General features: G+C 34.7%; 1 protein-coding gene across 2 annotated transcripts in view; it reads right to left on the reverse strand.

Moving 5' to 3' along the window:
• ZSWIM2 (zinc finger SWIM-type containing 2) overlaps window positions 1-16,140 on the reverse strand; it is a 32,117-nt gene extending 15,977 nt beyond the window's left edge. The window contains exons 1-4 of one of the 2 annotated variants that reach the window (XM_086719110.1): window positions 15,890-16,140; window positions 14,631-14,707; window positions 12,300-12,340; window positions 6,592-6,802 (exon numbers count right to left, since the gene is read on the reverse strand). In XM_086719110.1, the coding sequence (XP_086575236.1) occupies window positions 6,592-6,802; window positions 12,300-12,340; window positions 14,631-14,707; window positions 15,890-16,054 (494 nt within the window). In that variant the 5' untranslated portion in view covers window positions 16,055-16,140. The remainder of the gene's footprint in view (window positions 1-6,591; window positions 6,803-12,299; window positions 12,341-14,630; window positions 14,708-15,889) is intronic. The other variant, XM_025929375.2, reaches the window with a different exon arrangement.
• Between the last annotated feature and the right edge of the window lie 2,002 nt (window positions 16,141-18,142).

The following is an 18,142-nucleotide window of genomic DNA, read 5'->3' on the forward strand; positions in this document are numbered from 1 at the left end:
TTGAATGTGTAGATTGCTTTGGGTAGTATTGACATTTTAACAATATTTATTCTTCCAATCCATGAGCATGGACTGTTTCTCCATTTCTTTGTATCTTCCTCAATTTCTTTCATAAGCTCTCTATAGTTTTCAGAATACAGATCTTTTACATCTTTGGTTAGGTTTATTCCTAGGTATTTTATGCTTCTTGGTGCAATTGTGAATGGGATCAGTTTCCTTATGTCTTTCTGTTGCTTCATTATTAGTTTATAAGAATGCAACTGATTTCGGTACATTAATTTTATATCCTGTGACTTTGCTGAATTCATTATCAGTTCTAGCAGACTTTTGGTGGAGTCTATTGGGTTTTCCATGTATAATATCATGTCATCTGCAAAAAGTGAAAGCTTGACTTCATCTTTGCCAATTTTGATGCCTTTGATTTCCTTTTGTTGTCTGATTGCTGATGCTAGAACTTCCAACTCTAGGTTAAACAACAGCGGTGAGAGTGGACATCCATGTCATGTTCCTGATCTCAGGGGGAAAGCGCTCAGTTTTTCCCATTGAGGATGATCTTAGCTGTGGGCTTTTCATAAATGGCTTTTATGATGTTTAAGTATGTTCCTTCTATTCTGACATTCTTGAGGGTTTTAATTAAGAAAGGATGCTGAATTTTGTCAAATGCTTTTCCTGTATCTATTGACAGGATCATATGGTTCTTATCTTTTCTTTTATTAATGTGATGTATCACATTGATTGATTTGCCTATATTGAACCAGCCTGGAAGCTCAGGAATGAATCCCACTTGATCATGGTGAATAATTCTTTTTATATGCTGTTGAATTCGATTTGCTAGTATCTTGTTGAGAATTTTTGCATCCATATTCATCAGGGATATTGGCCTGTAGTTCTCTTTTTTTGTGAAGCTAGAACAAGCAATCCTAAAATTTGTATGGAACCACAAAAGACTCCAAATAGCCAAAGTAATATTGAAGAAGAACAAAGCGGGAGGTATCACAATCCCAGACTTTAGCCTTTACTACAAAGCTGTAATCATCAAGACAGCATGGTACTGGCACAAAAACAGACATATAGATCAATGGAATAGAATAGAAACTCCAGAATTGGACCCACAAAAGTATGGCCAACTAATCTTTGACAAAGCAGGAAAGAATATCCAATGGAAAAAAGACAGTCTCTTTACCAAATGGTGCTGGGAGAACTGGACAGCAACATGCAGAAGAATGAAACTAGACCACTTTCTTACACCAAACACAAAACAAACTCAAAATGGATGAAGGACCTGAATGTGACAGGAAACCATCAAAACCCTAGAGGAGAAAGCAGGAAAAAACCTCTCTGACCTCAGCCGCAGCAATTTCTTACTTGACACATCTCCAAAGGCAAGGGAATTAAAAGCAAATATGAACTATTGGGACCTCATGAAGATAAAAAGATTCTGCACTGCAAAGGAAACAATCAACAAAACTAAAAGGGAACCGACAGAATGGGAAAAGATATTTGCAAATGACATATTGGACAAAGGGCTAGTATCCAAAAGGTATAAAGTACTCACCAAACTCCACACCCGAAAAACAAATAATCCAGTGAAGAAACAGGCAGAAGACATGAATAGACACTTCTCTAAAGAAGACATCCAGATGGCCAACTGGCACATGAAAAGATGCTCAACATCACTCCTCATCAGGGAAATACAAATCAAAACCACACTGAGAAATCACCTCACACCAGTCAGAGTGGCTAAAATGAACAAATCAGGAGACTATAGATGCTGGCAAGGATGTGGAGAAACAGAAACCCTCTTGCACTGTTGGTGGGAACGCAAACTCTGGAAAACAGAGGTTCCTCACAAAATTAAAAATAGATCTACCCTATGACCCAGCAATAGTACTGGTAGGATTTTACCCAAGGGATACAGGAGTGCTGATGCATAGGGGCACTCGTACCCCAATGTTTATAGCAGCACTTTCAACAATAGCCAAATTATGGAAAGGGCCTAAATGTCCATCAACTGATGAATGGATAAAGAAGTTGTGGTTTATATATACAATGGAATACTACTTGGCAGTGAGAAAGAATGAAATATGGTCTTTTGTAGCAACATGGATGGAACTGGAGAGTGTTATGCTAAGTGAAATAAGTCATACAGAGAAAGACAGATACCATATGTTTTCACTCTTATGTGGATCCTATGAAACTTAATGGAAGACCATGGGGGAGGGGAAGGGGGAAAAAAAGTTACAGAGAGGGAAGGAGGCAAACTATAAGAGACTCTTAAAAACTGAGAACAAACTGAGGGTTGACGGGGGGGAGGGGCAGGGTGAGAGGGAGGGGAAAGTGGGTGATGGGCATTGAGGAGGGCACCCGTTGGGATGAGCACTGGGTGTTGTATGGAAACCAATTTGACAATAAATTTCATATTAAAAAAAAAAAGAAAAATTAGCTTTAGTCTTTTTCTCAGATAGAGCTAATGGGTTTTTTGAAGAATTTTTAATTACGTTTTTATGAGAGAGTTATGTGTTATAGTTCTTTTATTAACAACGTGTATGATTGTGGTCTATTCATTTAGCCTTTCTGGGACCCATTTTTATCTCGTACAAAATAAATGTTAGCCAATGTTTTTCAAAAAAAAAAAAGACTCCTCTATATGTCACCTTCAAGAGACTCACTTCAGACCTAAAGACATATGCAGATTGAAAAGAAGAGCTAGAAAACCACTTACCATGCAAATGAAAGTGAAAAGAAAGCTGAAGTAGCAATGCTTATACTGGACAAAATAGACTTGAAAACAGACTGTGACAAGAGAAAAGGAAGGACACTAATAATGATAAAGGGAACAATCCAACAAAAGGATATAACAACTGTAAATATTTATGCACTCAACATGGAAGCACCTAAAGCCAGAAAGGACCTATTAATAGGCATAAAGGAATAAACTGACAATAATACGATAATAGTAGGGGACTTTAACACCCCACTTACATCAATGGACACATCTGCCAGACGGAAAATAAACAAGGAAGGAGTAGCTTTGAATGACAGGACTGGCCAGATGGACCTAACAGATATTCAGAACATTATATCCCAAAACAGCAGACTACACAGTCTTTTCAAGTGCACATGGAACATTCTCCAGAATAGATTGCATATTAGGTCACTAACAAATATCGATAAATTTAAAAAGAATGAAATCTTATCATGCACATTTTCTGATCATGACATTATGAAATTAGAAATCAAACAGAATGCAAATATATGGAGGCTAAATAACATGCTACTAAACAATGAATGGCTTAATCAAAAAAATAAGAGGAAATCAAAATACATGGAGACAACTAAAAAAGAAAACACAATGGTCCAAATCTTTGGGATGCAGCAAAAGCTGATCAAAGAGAGAAATTTATAGCAATACAGATATACCTCAAGAAGCAAGAAAGATCTCTAATAAACAACCTAACCTTATACCTAAAGGAGCTAGAAAAAGAACATAGCCCAAAGCCAGTAGAAGGAAGGAAATAATAAAAATTAAAGTAGAAATGAATGAAATAGAGACAACTCCCGCCCCCCAACAATAGAAGAGATCAATGAAACCAGTAGCTGGTTCTTTGAAAAAAATCAATAAAATTGATAAACCTTTTATCAGACTCATCAAGAGAAAATGAGAGAGGACTCAAATAAATAAAATCAGAAATGAAGAAGGAGGGCTGCCTGGGTGGCTCAATCAGTTAGGCTTCTGACTTCGACTCAGGTCATGATCTCGCGGTTCATGAGTTCGAGCCCTGTGTTGGGCTCTGTGCTGATAGCACAGAGCCTGGAGCCTGTTTTGGGTTCTGTGTCTCCCTCTCTCTGCCCCTCCCCTGCTCATTCTCTGTCTCTGTCTGTCTCTCTCTAAAAAATAAATAAAACAGGGGCACCTGGGTGGCTAAGTTGGTTAAGCGTCTGACTTTGGCTCGGGTCATGATCTTGTGGTTTGTGGGTTCGAGCCCCGTGTTGGGCTCTGTGCTGACAGCTCAGAGCCTGGGGCCTGCTTCAAATTCTGTGTCTCCCTCTCTCTGCCCCTGTCTCTCTCTCTATCCCTAGAAAAATTTCAAAAATCAATCAACATGATACATTAGTAAGAGAAAGGACAAAAACCATATGATCATCTCAATAGATGTAGAAAAAGCATTGAGAAAGTACAACATCCATTCATGATAAAAACTCTCAGCAAAGTAGGTTTAGGGGGAACATTTCTCAACATAATAAAGACTATATATAAAAAACCCACACTAAAATCATACTCAGCAGTGAAGTACTGAGAGCTTTTCCTTTAAGATCATAACAAGATAAGGGTGTCTGCTCCTACTGTTTTTATTAAATATAATACTGAGAGTCCTAGCCACAGCAACCAGGCTAAAATAAATAAATGGCATCCAAATTAGTAAGTAAGAAGTAAAACATTCAGTATTTGCAAATCACAGAATACTATATATAGTAAACCTTTAAAACACCACCAAAAAACACTAGAACTAATAAATGAATTCAGTAAGGTCACAGGATACAAAATCAATTTACAGAAATCTATTACATTTCTGTATACTAATAATGAAGTATCAAAAAGAGAAACAAAGAAAAAAATCCCATTTATAATTGCATCAAAATGAACAAAATACTTAGGAATAAACCTAACTATAAAACATTGATGAAAGAAATTGAAGATGAGACAACAAATGGAAAGATAGTCCATGCCCTAGGACTGAAAGAATTAATACTATGAATATGTCCACACTACCCAAAGCAATCTACAGAGTCAATGTAATTTCTATCAGAAGACAAACAACACTTTTGGCAGAACTAGAACCAATAATCCTAAAATATGTATGGAACCTCAAAGATAGCCAAAGACAGCTTGAGAAAGAAAAATAAAGCTGGCACTTCAAATTCCAAGTTTTAAGATATATATAAAGCTGTAGTAATTGAAAACAGTATAATACTGGCACAAAAATAGACACACAGATCAACAGAACAGAATAGAGGGCCCAAAATTAACACACACTTGTATGGTCAATTAATCTACAACAAAGAAGGCAAGAATTTACAATGAGGAGAAGACAGTTTCTTCAATGAATGGTTCTGGGAAAACTAGATAGCTATAGGCAAAAAGAATAAAATTGGACCACTTTCTTACACCACACACAAAAATCAGCTCAAAATGGATTAAAGATATAAATGTAAGACCTGGGGGTGCCTGGGTGGCTCAGTCAGTTGAGCATCCAATTCTTGATTTTGGTTCAGATAATGATCTCAGGGTTGTGGGATCGAGCCCTGTGTTTGGCTCTGTACTAAATATGGAGCCTGCTTGGGATTCTCTCTCTTCCTCTCTCCCACTCCTCCCGCTCATGCTCTCCCTTTCTCACTCTAAAATATTAAAGAAAAGTGAGATCCAAAACCATAAAATCCCCAAAGAAAATACAGGCAATAATTTCTTTGACTGCAGCCATAGAATCATGTTTCTAGATATGTCTCCTCAGTCAGGGAAAACAAAATCAAAATTAAACTATTTGGGACTAATCAAAATTAAAAGCTTTTGCACAGCAATGGAAACCATCAACAAAACCAAAAGGCAACCTACTGAATGGGGGAAGATATTTTCAAGTGATATATCTGATTTTGGTATATCCAAAATATATAAAGAACTTATATAACTCAACACCAAAAACCCCCAAATAATCTGATCAAAAAATGGGCAGAGGATTTGAACTGACATTTTCCAAGGCAGACATACAGATGGTTGATATAGACATGAAAAGATGCTCAGCATCACAAACCGTCAGAGAAATGCATATCAAAACCACAAAGAGATATCACCTTAAACCTGTCAGAATGGCTGACACAAAAAACACAAAAAATAACAAGTGTTGGCAAGGATGTGGAGAAAAAGGAACCTTCATGCACTGTTGGTGGAAATGCAAACTGGTGCAACCACTATGGAAAGCAGTATGGTGGTTCTTCAAAAAATTAAAAATAGAATTACCATGATTTAGTAATTTCACTAAAGGTAATTTGCTGAAGGAAAACAAAAACATGGATTCAAAAGATGTATGTACCCCTATGCTTACTGCAGCATATTTACAATAGCCAAGATGTGAAAGCAACCCAAGTGTCCATCAACAAATGAATGGATAAAGAAGGTGTCATACACACACAGAATGGAATATTACTCAACCACAGAAAAGAATAAGACCTTGTCATTTGCAACAACATGGATTAACCTAGATGGTATAATCCTAAGTGAAATAAATCAGCCAAAGGAAGACAAATACCATATGATTTCACTCATATGTGAAATTTAAGAAACAAAACAAATGAACAACAACAATAAAAAGATCAGCAAAATACCAGACTCTTAAATACAGAAAAGATACTGGTGGTTGTCGGAGGGAAGGTGAGTAGGGGAATGGGTGAAATAGATAATGCAGATTAAGAGTACACTTATCTTGATGAGTACTAAATACTCCTCAGAACTGCTGAATCATTATACTGTATACCTGAAACTAATATAATGTATTTTAATTGTACTTCAATAACAAAGATAAAGAAAAAACATGTCACCTGCAAAATGTGACAGGAAGTTTTTTCTCTAAAAGTACTTCTTGACAAATAGAGCAGATATCATCTGAACCAATTTCCTTCTGTTTAATGTACCCATCTTCTTCAATATGCACAGTTTCATCATTTGTTCCTTGTTGTGGAGTTTGAACTCGATGTATCCCTCGAAGCAAGTCACTGATTTCTCTTTCCACAAGACCTAACTGCAAAGCACCTATGAAGAATCCCAAAGTATTAAAATTCAGTGGCAAAATTAGAGATACAGAAATGTAAATAACTTATGCTGAAAGTTAGAATTTTCTTTCAAATATCAGAAACACAGTTTTGATTGAATTGTTACACTGAGATTTACCACTTCTTGTATTTTTTTTCAGAACCAAAAGGTCAAGAAAGAGTCATTGATAAAAAGAATGGGAGGTGCCGGGTGGCTCAGTTGGTTAAGCATCTGACTTCAAATTAGGTCATGACCTCACAGTTCATGGGTTTGAGCCCCATGCCAGGCTCTGTGCTGATAGCTCAGAGCCTGGAGGCTGCTTCAGATTCTGTGTCTCCCTCTCTCTCTGCCCCTCCCTGACTTGTTCTCTCTCCCTAAAAAATAAATAAACATAAAAATAAATGAATGGAAATTATATTTTTTTTCTTATAACTGAAAAGAGTCAGTGCAAATGTTGCATTGTAAAGGTTTTGCATTAATTATATGACAGTGTTCATCCTTGGATTGGTGTTATAATCATGTCTTAGATTTTAATCTGTTCAATTTGTCCACAAATAATATTTTATCAACATACCACCAAAAGAAATGGACACAACTACATAACGGGGAAACAGGGATATTTGAGTAGTTAGTGAAATTAGTCTTTGTTAGATGAATAATGAATGAATAGATAACAGGAGAGCAAGACTCAATTGTAACTACTCTCCTGTCTTGGTTTTCAGTTTTTACAAGAGTGTCTTGGTAGCCACATCTTTCACAGATTTGGTTAGTATTCTTCTGAATAATCTATTTGGAACTATGTTGCTTATAATCTTGGGATGTGCATTCTTTGAATTATGAATTTTCTCCATCCTACTGTCCTTATAAGAAATCGTTTCTAATACATTTAGTTTTGATCAGGGAATCCTAGATTCTTTATTCCTTTCTCCATCCCAGGCTCCTTTCCTTTTCTCTCTCCTTAACATGCCATAATTTAAATGCCATCTGTTATTGGTCCTCTTGAATTCTATTCATTTTATACATTCTTTAATACATTTAATACATTATTTAATAAATTTTAAAATACTTGCAAGATAATAAAACCTTCATTTTTTCTGGAAAGACTTCAAAATTAAACACTAAGAATACTGAAAACATCATAGAACAATATAGAAATCTCTGTTCCTTGCATGAGGTGGGGTGGCAGGTGGAATGTAAGAGGGTAACATAATTTAATTAACCATTACTTTGGAGGATGAGAGCTATTTGTCACAGAGACAGAGCAACATCTGCTCTCTAAAAAAGACAGGGAGGAAAATGAAGAACAAAAACTGTGCTTTTGGGAATAAAGATTTCCTAGGGCAGCAGAATTATTGAAACATAAAAGTTCATAAGAGGAGCTGGCCATAAATGTCTTATGTGGTATAACATGAATTGGAAAATGAAAGGCAGAAACAAACTCTTCTGAAATTAATTTAAAAAATTAATGTATGAGACTATGAAAGAATATTCTTTTATAGAGAAGAGCAAGACAGCTAATCTTATCAGAGGGCAATGGAAGATGTTCAACTTCATTAACATAAAAGAAAATTAGTTAAAATAAGAATGATACACAGACACAGAATAAAACCTATTGAATAAGCAATAGTAAATCAATGAAATGTTATGTTTGTTTGCCTTATGTCATTTCTTTTTGCATTTAAAAAAGTTATATGAAGATACTTTAGACCTTCTAAGGGTATGTTAGATGTATGGAAGAATGGAAATTTATTTAATTTGCCAGGAACGAACAGATTACAGTGAACCTTGTAGCTGGCATTTTTTTGTGTTCTGTAGGACAGCCTTTTTTTCCCCTACACTATAGAAATATTATTAACATTTGAAAATATTTCTTCATATTTTTAAATTATTTTCTTTGGGGACTTAAGTATTCTGTTCATGTCTTTCATTATGTGCTTAAGTAATAATATGTACCTAAAACACGAATCTCAAACCAAACCTAGCAGAAAATTGACAGGTAGCTGAAACTGCAAATCAGCAAAAGTATTTTAAGACCAATTTGGCAATACATCTGGTTGGCAGACATAAAAATTTTAATACTTTTACTCCAAAATCTGATTAATGAGACATTAGGCTAAACAAATGATTGAAAGAAGAGAAAGCTTCATGTACAAAGAATATGACAAACAGAAATAAATTAAATGCCTAACAACAGAATAATGTTAACTAAATTATGATATACCATATTTAGCCACTGATGACTTTAATTACAGAGATTACACAGCATAGAAAATGGGTATAAAGTAACAATGTGTGATAAAAGCAGAGGACAAAATTCCCATGCACTATTAGACATACATAAATATAAAGTAATAAAGGAAAATGGGAGCAAAAAAGTTTATTGTATCTTTGTAGTGGGAATTTAAAAATTTTTTTCTTAAACATGGTTCTTAATTTATTTGTAAATATTTAATTAAAAAAAGGAACGGATGGCATTTACTAGACAAAAAGAAAAAGAGAAAATGGAGGAGAAGAGGGAAAAAAATCTAGTTTATACTTTGGGTTTTGACTACTGTTAGCATTGGAACTTTTAGAATCTCCCTTATAAAAGAAGAGAGGGGAGTTGGATAAACTAAAAGTTTCTCTAATGCCAACGTTTATAAAACAAAGAGAAGGATACGTTTTTGACTCTTAGCTATTTTGTCCCTCAGCTCTCTATTAAAAAGTAAACTATAAAAAAAATAGACATTATCTTTAGAAGAAACTATTAGGTGATAAATGTAGGCTTTGCTGGAAAACATTTATTGGGTGATGGGAAAAATAATGCTCCATGTTCAAAAACTGATGTCTTTATAATAAAATTCCTTTGTAATCATCTTTGTAAATGTTCAAAAATAAAAGTCAATTGTTTTTGATATGCAACACTAGAGCGCAAATATTTGTTTCCTGATTTGTTTTAGAAGGATCTAGGAATGATATTCAAAACACTCTCATAATCCAAATGAATAATCATTTATAGCTTTCTTTAAATTAATTTAAATCATCTATGTTTCTTCCAGCTTTCATTAAAAAATTTTTTCTTATGCTTATTTATTTCTGAAAGAGAGAGAGAGAGAGAGAGAGAGAGAGAGCGCAAGCAGGGGAGGGGCAGAGAAAGAGAGAGAGGCAAAGAATCCAAAGCAGGCTCCAGGCTCTGAGCTGTCAGCACAGAGCCCTACACAGAGCTTGAACCAATGGACCGTGAGAGCATGACCTGAGGCAAAGTCGGTTACTCAACGGACTAAGCCAGCCAGGCACCCCCATTCTAGCTTTCATTTACATGATAAATTTTAAGATGATTAAGACTTCTACTTTTTTGAATATTTGTGCAAATAGGATTCTCTCAATGTTGACCAAAACTTCTTTTAAATATAGAGATATGAAAGAGCTTTTATTTTTGTAGGAAGTATATATTATTCAAAATTAACATTTAGGATTAAACATTAAAAAACATTTAAAAAAATTCCCAACCATAGGCTGATATTTATAAAAAGAACAAGACACAGTTTCTGCCTTTAAGAAATAAAAAGGATAACAGAATATTAACTATTAGGTTAATCCATATGAAATTGCTACTTTTGGAAATGAAAAACTCCACAAATGTTAGTATTCATTTTTCAATTCATAAAGAAGTATCTAACAGAGGCTCCTGGCTAATACATAGTACAATAGATGTTTGTTGAATTTGGTTGTATAGAGCTGCACTGTAATAAGAGTAGCCATTAGCCACATGTGACTACTGAGCACTTGAAATATGGTTCATGTGACTAAAAAACTAAATTTCTAATTTTGTTTCACTTAAATTTAAATTGAAAACTCATAATATATAGTTACTGAAAAATTTGTAAGTATGTATATGTAACAATTTAGCTATTACATGAATCTATTTTTCAACTGAGTATTTTATAAAATCTAAATGCAGATCAAATATTTCCATTGAAAATATAGTGTCTAGATGAGATGCTCTGTAAGTATAAAATACTAAGACTTTGAAGACAGTATCAAAAATATTGCATATTTTTATATTGATTACATGTTGATATGGTAATATTTTAATGTATTAGATTAAATTAAAATATATTATTAAAATTAACTTTCCCTGTTTCTTTTTGCTCTTTGTAATATGGCTACTAGAAAATTACATATGTGGCTTGCATTATATTTCTATTGGACAGCACTAGTATGGAAGCTTGTGAAAATGGTATGTAAAACAGTGTAGAGAACAAGTAAGATTTGGAGAGGACGTGAGCACTTAACTTCAGGTGGATAAAATGAAGAAATAGAGAAATAAACAGTGTATACAATATCAAACAACCCAATCATTGTGTATGAAGGGATTGGAAGAGAGGATGAAGTAGAGAACTAAGTGACATTCCAGAAAGAACCTTTTGTCTACAATGTGGAGAAGGAAGAAACCAAGTGCAGGCACCGAAAAGAAACAGGCTCTAGAATACTATGAAGGGCTGATGAAGGTTGGACAAAGGTGAGAATGAGAATGGAGAGATGAAAACACCGTTGAGAAGGAGGTAGGATGTAACATGAATGGGATTTATGAAATGACTCCTTAGACAGGAGAGAGGAAATTGGGAGAGGAAAAATCAAGGAGAATCCTATGGTTTCTAGTTTTGCAGACTAAAGAAAAAGGAAAGCCAATATATGAGGTAGGGGATACAAGAGGGGCGCACAAATGGGGGGGGAAATTTGGTATTTAAAATGCCTGTGGGACCTCCAAATCTGAGCTGCCCCGAAGGCAACTGAAAATAGTGCTCTGTTGATAAGAGAATGTGTAAAATGAGAGAAGAGTACAAAAAAAAGTGTCTGTGAAACACTAATATTAATTTATTATCTAGTACAACTTTTAAATGTTTACTGTGATTACCATAATGACAATACCTTTTTTATAAAATCTATAAATCCAAATGACCTATAACAAAATTAATTTCTTTCTCTTTTAATTTTGAGGACTCTAGAACTTAAAGTTACATACCTATATGCTTGACTCTAAACTCAATTTAAGTACTGTCATAAAAACTATTTTACTCTTAAAAACATGTATTTATATTTTTTACATACAAATTTCAGTTAGTAGATATTTTTGAATGAAATTATGTTCCATGTCAACTATTACTGTGATCTAAAAAATTACATTTCTGATTTTTTTTATAATTAAAATAATTTTACGCCTAGAAACCACTGTGAATCTTTGCTTAGCACACATGAAGGAAATTTTGCCTTCAGAATAACTAGCCATTGTTTCATCCCTTTTTTTATTAAGTGCCCCTGAATTTGAAATGACATATAAAGTTACATTTTTTTATTAAGGAAGAAAAATGTTCCAAGTGTCTTAATTGCAACAAACTGAGCTACAGATAGTTGTCAGATTGTCTAGGAAAATAATTGTTTAAATTTAGAATATGTCTAAACAAAAAATTATTAAATATGTTAACTTCAAAATAATAAAAGAAGAAATGCAACTTACATTCATGATTCCTTGGAAGTTTGAATTTTTTCAACAAGACCCTAGTATTCACAGGTGGAAAACCAAAAGAAATATTTATTTATGATATAACCTAAAATGATATATTTTAATATTAGGAGTAGCATTATAGAATTTATATTGCTGATGGTGTTATAAATATACTTAACACTCTCATCAGTTTTCTGTTATAATGATAAGTAGTTAAATGTTAACTGTACTGAAATTAAAATAAAAAATTCATACAAAAACAGTCGTTAAATAAATGTTTTAAAGTAAGCATATGTGAAAAAAGTATGATAAATGAAAATAAAAGACATTTATAATAAAGAGATTTGCCAGAAAGAGTCCATGTATTTCTTTATAACATACATTTATTCACAGAGACAGGTTAGTAAAGGAATGAGATAGTCATTGTAATTCCTTTAAACTTCCCTAGAAGTTTCTTAGTCCTGAAAATGGAGTAATTTTCTGGAGAGTACCAATACTGTTTTCCTACATATACCACTTGAATGTATGACAGAAAAAATACTTCAAATATCGCCAATTGAAATGGAATATGACTTTTTTTTTTTTTTAATTTTGTTTTCAACGTTTATTTATTTTTGGGACAGAGAGAGACAGAGCATGAACCGGGGAGGGGCAGAGAGAGAGGGAGACACAGAATCGGAAACAGGCTCCAGGCTCTGAGCCATCAGCCCAGAGCCCGACGCGGGGCTCGAACTCCCGGACCGCGAGATCGTGACCTGGCTGAAGTCGGACGCTTAACCGACTGTGCCACCCAGGCGCCCCGAATATGACTTTTTTAAAAGCTGAGAAATACATAAAAAATTCTTACTTAAATATATTAAATATAGTTTAGTATATTAAATATTTGAATTATATTTCCATTTAGTTTGGTTAATATATTGTAAAAAACAAGTAACATTATATAGAAATCAGAACAGAAGGCCCTTGCCCTGAGGAAGCTGGCATTAAAAAAATGAAAAAAAAACTATTTTAATAAACATAATTTATTATTTTTAATAATAAAACCAAACTGCAAGTTTTTAAAGGACCATATTTTATATCTTCTATGCTAACTAGAGTAAATTGTGTTAGCAATGCTCAATAAAAACTGATCAAAACAAAACAACAAAAACTTGGTAATACAAGCTTTGGAAATGAAGGTATATACTTTTTTTTTTTAACTTATAAAGAAAAGCATTCAAAATGTGAGATACATATTCTTCTCTCAATTTTTTGTTAGATTTGTTTTACCCTCCAATTTCAGTCACAAATATTCTATAATAATATAATTCATGATTTGTTCATATAAATACAGATAGGTAAAACAAAATGAGTTGGAAGAATGAAAAAATGGAAAGAAGGGAAAGAATTCCAGACTAACTCCAAACACTAAATTAAAACAATTTTTTAAAAATTTTTCATTTTTGGGATTTCCCTGTAAATAGGTTCTGTCACTAGAGGAAAACTTTCAGATTCAACAGAAGTAATTCTCAGGGTAGTCCTATTACTATCTTAAAAGATTCATAGTAAAATGCTTATTGAAAATAAAAATAATACATTAGAAAATATCATAATTAAAAAAATAATGAGGGGCACGTGGGTGACTCAGTCGGTTGAGTGGCCGACTTTGGCTCAGGTCATGATCTAACAGTTTGTGGGTTTGAGCCTCGTGTCTGGCTCTATGCTGACAGCTCAGAGCCAGAGCCTTCAGATTCTGCATCTCCTTCTCGTGCTGTACCTCCCCCGCTTGCACTCTGTCTCTCTCTCTCAAAAATAAATAAACATTAAAGAAATTGAAGAAAATAATAAAAATAATAAAAATTTAAAAAACATAACGAATTTTTTGTTATTAAATGATTTGTTGTACTACATTTACAAAGAAAACAAACAATGCACCCAGTAGAAAGTATAAAAATAAAAATGTATTCGGGAATTTATTTTTAACTGACAGCAAATAGAAATCCTATAGTGAGAACATAATTATTATTATTGACGTGAATCAGGGAGGTTTTTATTTTTCTGTTTTATAGTGAGATTTCACATTTGTACATAAGATTCTTAGATAGTAAGAATTTAAAAAGTGATTTTTTAAATTATAAACATGAACTTTTAAAACTTGCAGAGGTGGTAGTATGTTTCTCAAGTTAAACTTTATTTAATTTTCAGAATGAAATAAAATACCCCAAAATATACTGAAAAACTACAGCCATTTTACCCTTATATCTCCCAACAACAAATTTCTATTACCTTCAGTATTCAAATCATGAAAAAGGCAACATACCAAGATGTTCCTTTGTGGCAGATCTTGATTACAGAGTTACTTACCAGCATATATGCTTACAAAGTTCCCCTCCTTTCAGAAATGTGGAACAGTTACAAACATGAGGATTTCCTAAGAAAACCTTTAAAAGAAAAATGCATACTTAAAAAAAAAAACCCTCCAGTTAATTTTTAGAGTTAGAATAAAAATAATTTAATAGCTGATAGGATTAAAAGAGATTTCAAGAAGTAATTTAGTTTAGGTGACTTCAAACGTTGAATATAGTCTATGGAGACATCTTAACTCTTGACACCAGTCTCCAGGCTGATTTTTCACTGTCATATTGTCTTGCTCAATAACTTGTATTATCACTTAAGACTTCTTCAGTGACCTACACTCAGGCAAGTGAAAAGAAATCTAATTTTAAAAGCTAAAAAATATCTCTGTATCGATACATTTCTTAATGAAAGTTCATTCTGCCTTGCAGTGGAGCTAAAGACTTTTTGTAAATTAGCTTATTTTGGATCTTTTGTTTGTTTTGTACACTTAATTGGTATATAATTTTACTTGAGAAGACGAATTTTATTCACCAAGTTTATATTGGCTAAAATAATTTTTTAACTAAGTGTTCTAAGGGACAAAGTAAAAAAAAAAAAAAGATGTCTTAAATAAGCACAGGCTAGTAATTTGTATTCAGTACTTAGAATGCAGGACACTAAATTAAAATTTTCCAAATCAACACCCGGGAGGTGGGATGGTGGCTGATTTTTGAGTGGCAAGAGTGGGTTATGCAAATATAAAATATCTTTTTTTTCAGGTTTTTATTAAGACCTTTCCAAGGCATCGCCACCTAAACGGTACTTTAAAAGGATCTTCTTGGAGGTTTAGAGTGACTAAAGAGTAAAGAAAAACAGATTTTATTTATTTAGTATTTACAGTATGAAATAGGTCGTAGGATTTTCATTTCGTTTTAGTTACAGGGCTCGTGACTGCCAACAACGGATCCAAGAACGCACGCAACGCAAAGCATGTATTTAAGTAAAACGTCTCACATTTTCAAGCCTAAACGTCAAGCAGGTGCCATCATCTTACAAGATTTGGATGCCATTTTGGAATCCTGACTTCCCAAAATTAAACTTTTCTATGAAAACACGACTTCCCTCTGCAATTTGCACATCTTTAGAGTCTGGATCTCGCGCGGGTGGGTTGGGTGTGGCAGGGAGAATCCGCAGGGATTGTGAAGGCGGCTAGAAATAAGGAAGGTCCAGGAGGACCGGGTGGGTGGGCCGGGCGGGAGTGGAGGCAAGTTGGGGGTGGTAATTACTCGGAAATCCCTGTTTTCCGGCTCCTCCTCCCTCAGCAGGAAGCCGGTGGGGCCCATCTCTCGTAGGAGGTAGATGCTGCCGCTCAGCGCCAAGTCCTGTTGCCAGCTGAGGTGGTTGCTCAAGTGTCTTCGCCTTTCAGAGGCTTTACAGCCTCGGCGAAGCATCTTGCTTGGGTGAGGGCGAAGGCAGCTTCTCTACGAGACTCTCCGAGTGCCCGCCGGTTTCCATGACAACCGCGTGCCGGCCGGTTGCCTTGGTGATAAAGGTTGAGCTTCCTGATATCCCAGAGTGCCTTGGGGCCAAGCTATAGCTGGCAACCAAAGGGCAAGGGGTGGAGAGTGGATTCCGCAGCTCAGAGCCGCCTCCGCTCGTTCCTGAAGCCAGGTTCCTGGCTGGGAAGCGTTTCTAATACCCCGACCTGCCCAACTTAAAAGGTGGCGGCTAAAGACACAGCTGTCAAATCTCTCGTGTTCCTTTTGCTGGTTCCCTGCAGGCAGGGCTGGTAAATTATGTGTGTTAGGACAGTCGCACGAGCGGGTTACTGTTTGGGCTCTGCGTGCTCAAATTTTCCTGTGATGATTCATCATCTTTATCAGAAACCCCAGAGTAACTTTTTGTTCAACAATATTCCACCATTTCCAGAGTGCTCACTATATGCATAATCTGAGCGAGTCGCTGGGGAAAGAAAAGACAGGAATCTAATCCCTAGGGAGCTAGATCCTTAAATCCGGACGTGTGCAGGGTGTGGGCGGGTTTGGTTTTAAAGCCAGAGGAGCATTTCTAAATTGAATATTTAGATAGGGATGGGTGGGGGGGGGGGGTGCCAAATCCATTGACTCTGTCCTCCAAATCCACAATCTCTGTTGTAAGGAATATTTTTGACGTATGCAATGTTGATTAAATAATTCACATTGTTACTGCATTCTACTGGGAGAGCTGTAATAAAGTTGAGTCAAGTAAAGAAGCCATGTCACTAGAATCTTTTTAAGAAATTGAAATCAGGAAATAGCTACTTGGTGGCTCAGTAACATAAGCGAAGATGAAGGATAGTTGTCCATTTTATCATGGGAGGAGGCCATAACTAGACTATGTCAAGAACAGAGAGGAGAAAATGGCAAAGGCCACGATATGAGAGAAGATGATGGAAATGGTAACTTGCACATGTTAAATGTGCAGAGAAACACCACCAATCCTAGGTCTAAGGTCTTAACTTACTAAATTTTATTACTACTTTTCTATTCTGACTAATAACAACTAACATACATATGACCATAATCCCAATTTTACTGTCAACTTAATGGTGCTAGGTGTTAAAGTGAAACACACATTAGGGAAAAACCTCATATTGAAACCAAAAGAAATTATAAATTGAATTAGTTTATTAATATTCACAATTTAAAAATTCAATATAAATTACTGACAATCTACACTTTCTATTTAACAAGATGAGATGGGTTTCAGAGTGAAGGCATTTTATTCAATTGCCATTCCTGCTCTCTCTCTCCATATATATATATATTGTGTGTGTATATATATATACACACACACACACAATATATATGTATATCCATATAATATCTCTATATATAATATACATATGAAGTATTATATAGTTATTTAAGAATTATCTTGAAGAGAACTTTATTTTATTTTATTTTTTTTAAATTTTTTTTTCAACGTTTATTTATTTTTGGGACAGAGAGAGACAGAGCATGAACGGGGGAGGGGCAGAGAGAGAGGGAGACACAGAATCGGAAACAGGCTCCAGGCTCCGAGCCATCAGCCCAGAGCCTGACGCGGGGCTCGAACTCCCAGACCGCGAGATCGTGACCTGGCTGAATTCAGACGCTTAACCGACTGCGCCACCCAGGCGCCCCGAAGAGAACTTTAAAAAATAAACAGTAAATAATTGTTAAAACTGTTATTACTTATTGTAATTAGATAATACTTATGTGTAAGTGATAGACATAATTTTCAGAAAGGACACATGTTTAAGACACAATAAACTTTATGTAAGCGAAATGTGGGTTCATAAATTCCATTTTGGGGGGTGATAAAAGTAGGAGTATTCATACTTTCATGGAAGTTAAAAAAAGAAAGCACAGATTGTTAGAACTTCAGTCTAGATGTAAGACATTTGTTTTTATATCTGTCAGTTAAGACTTTAAAAACGTTCTTATAGCTAGGTGACCATCCCATATGTTTCCTTCATCAATTAAGAGAGTATGACATGAGTAATATTTGCAAATATT

The sequence above is a fragment of the Puma concolor genome, chromosome C1 (assembly GCF_028749965.1).
Source record: "Puma concolor isolate L17-30 chromosome C1, mPumCon1.1.hap2, whole genome shotgun sequence".
Lineage (NCBI taxonomy): Eukaryota > Metazoa > Chordata > Mammalia > Carnivora > Felidae > Puma > Puma concolor.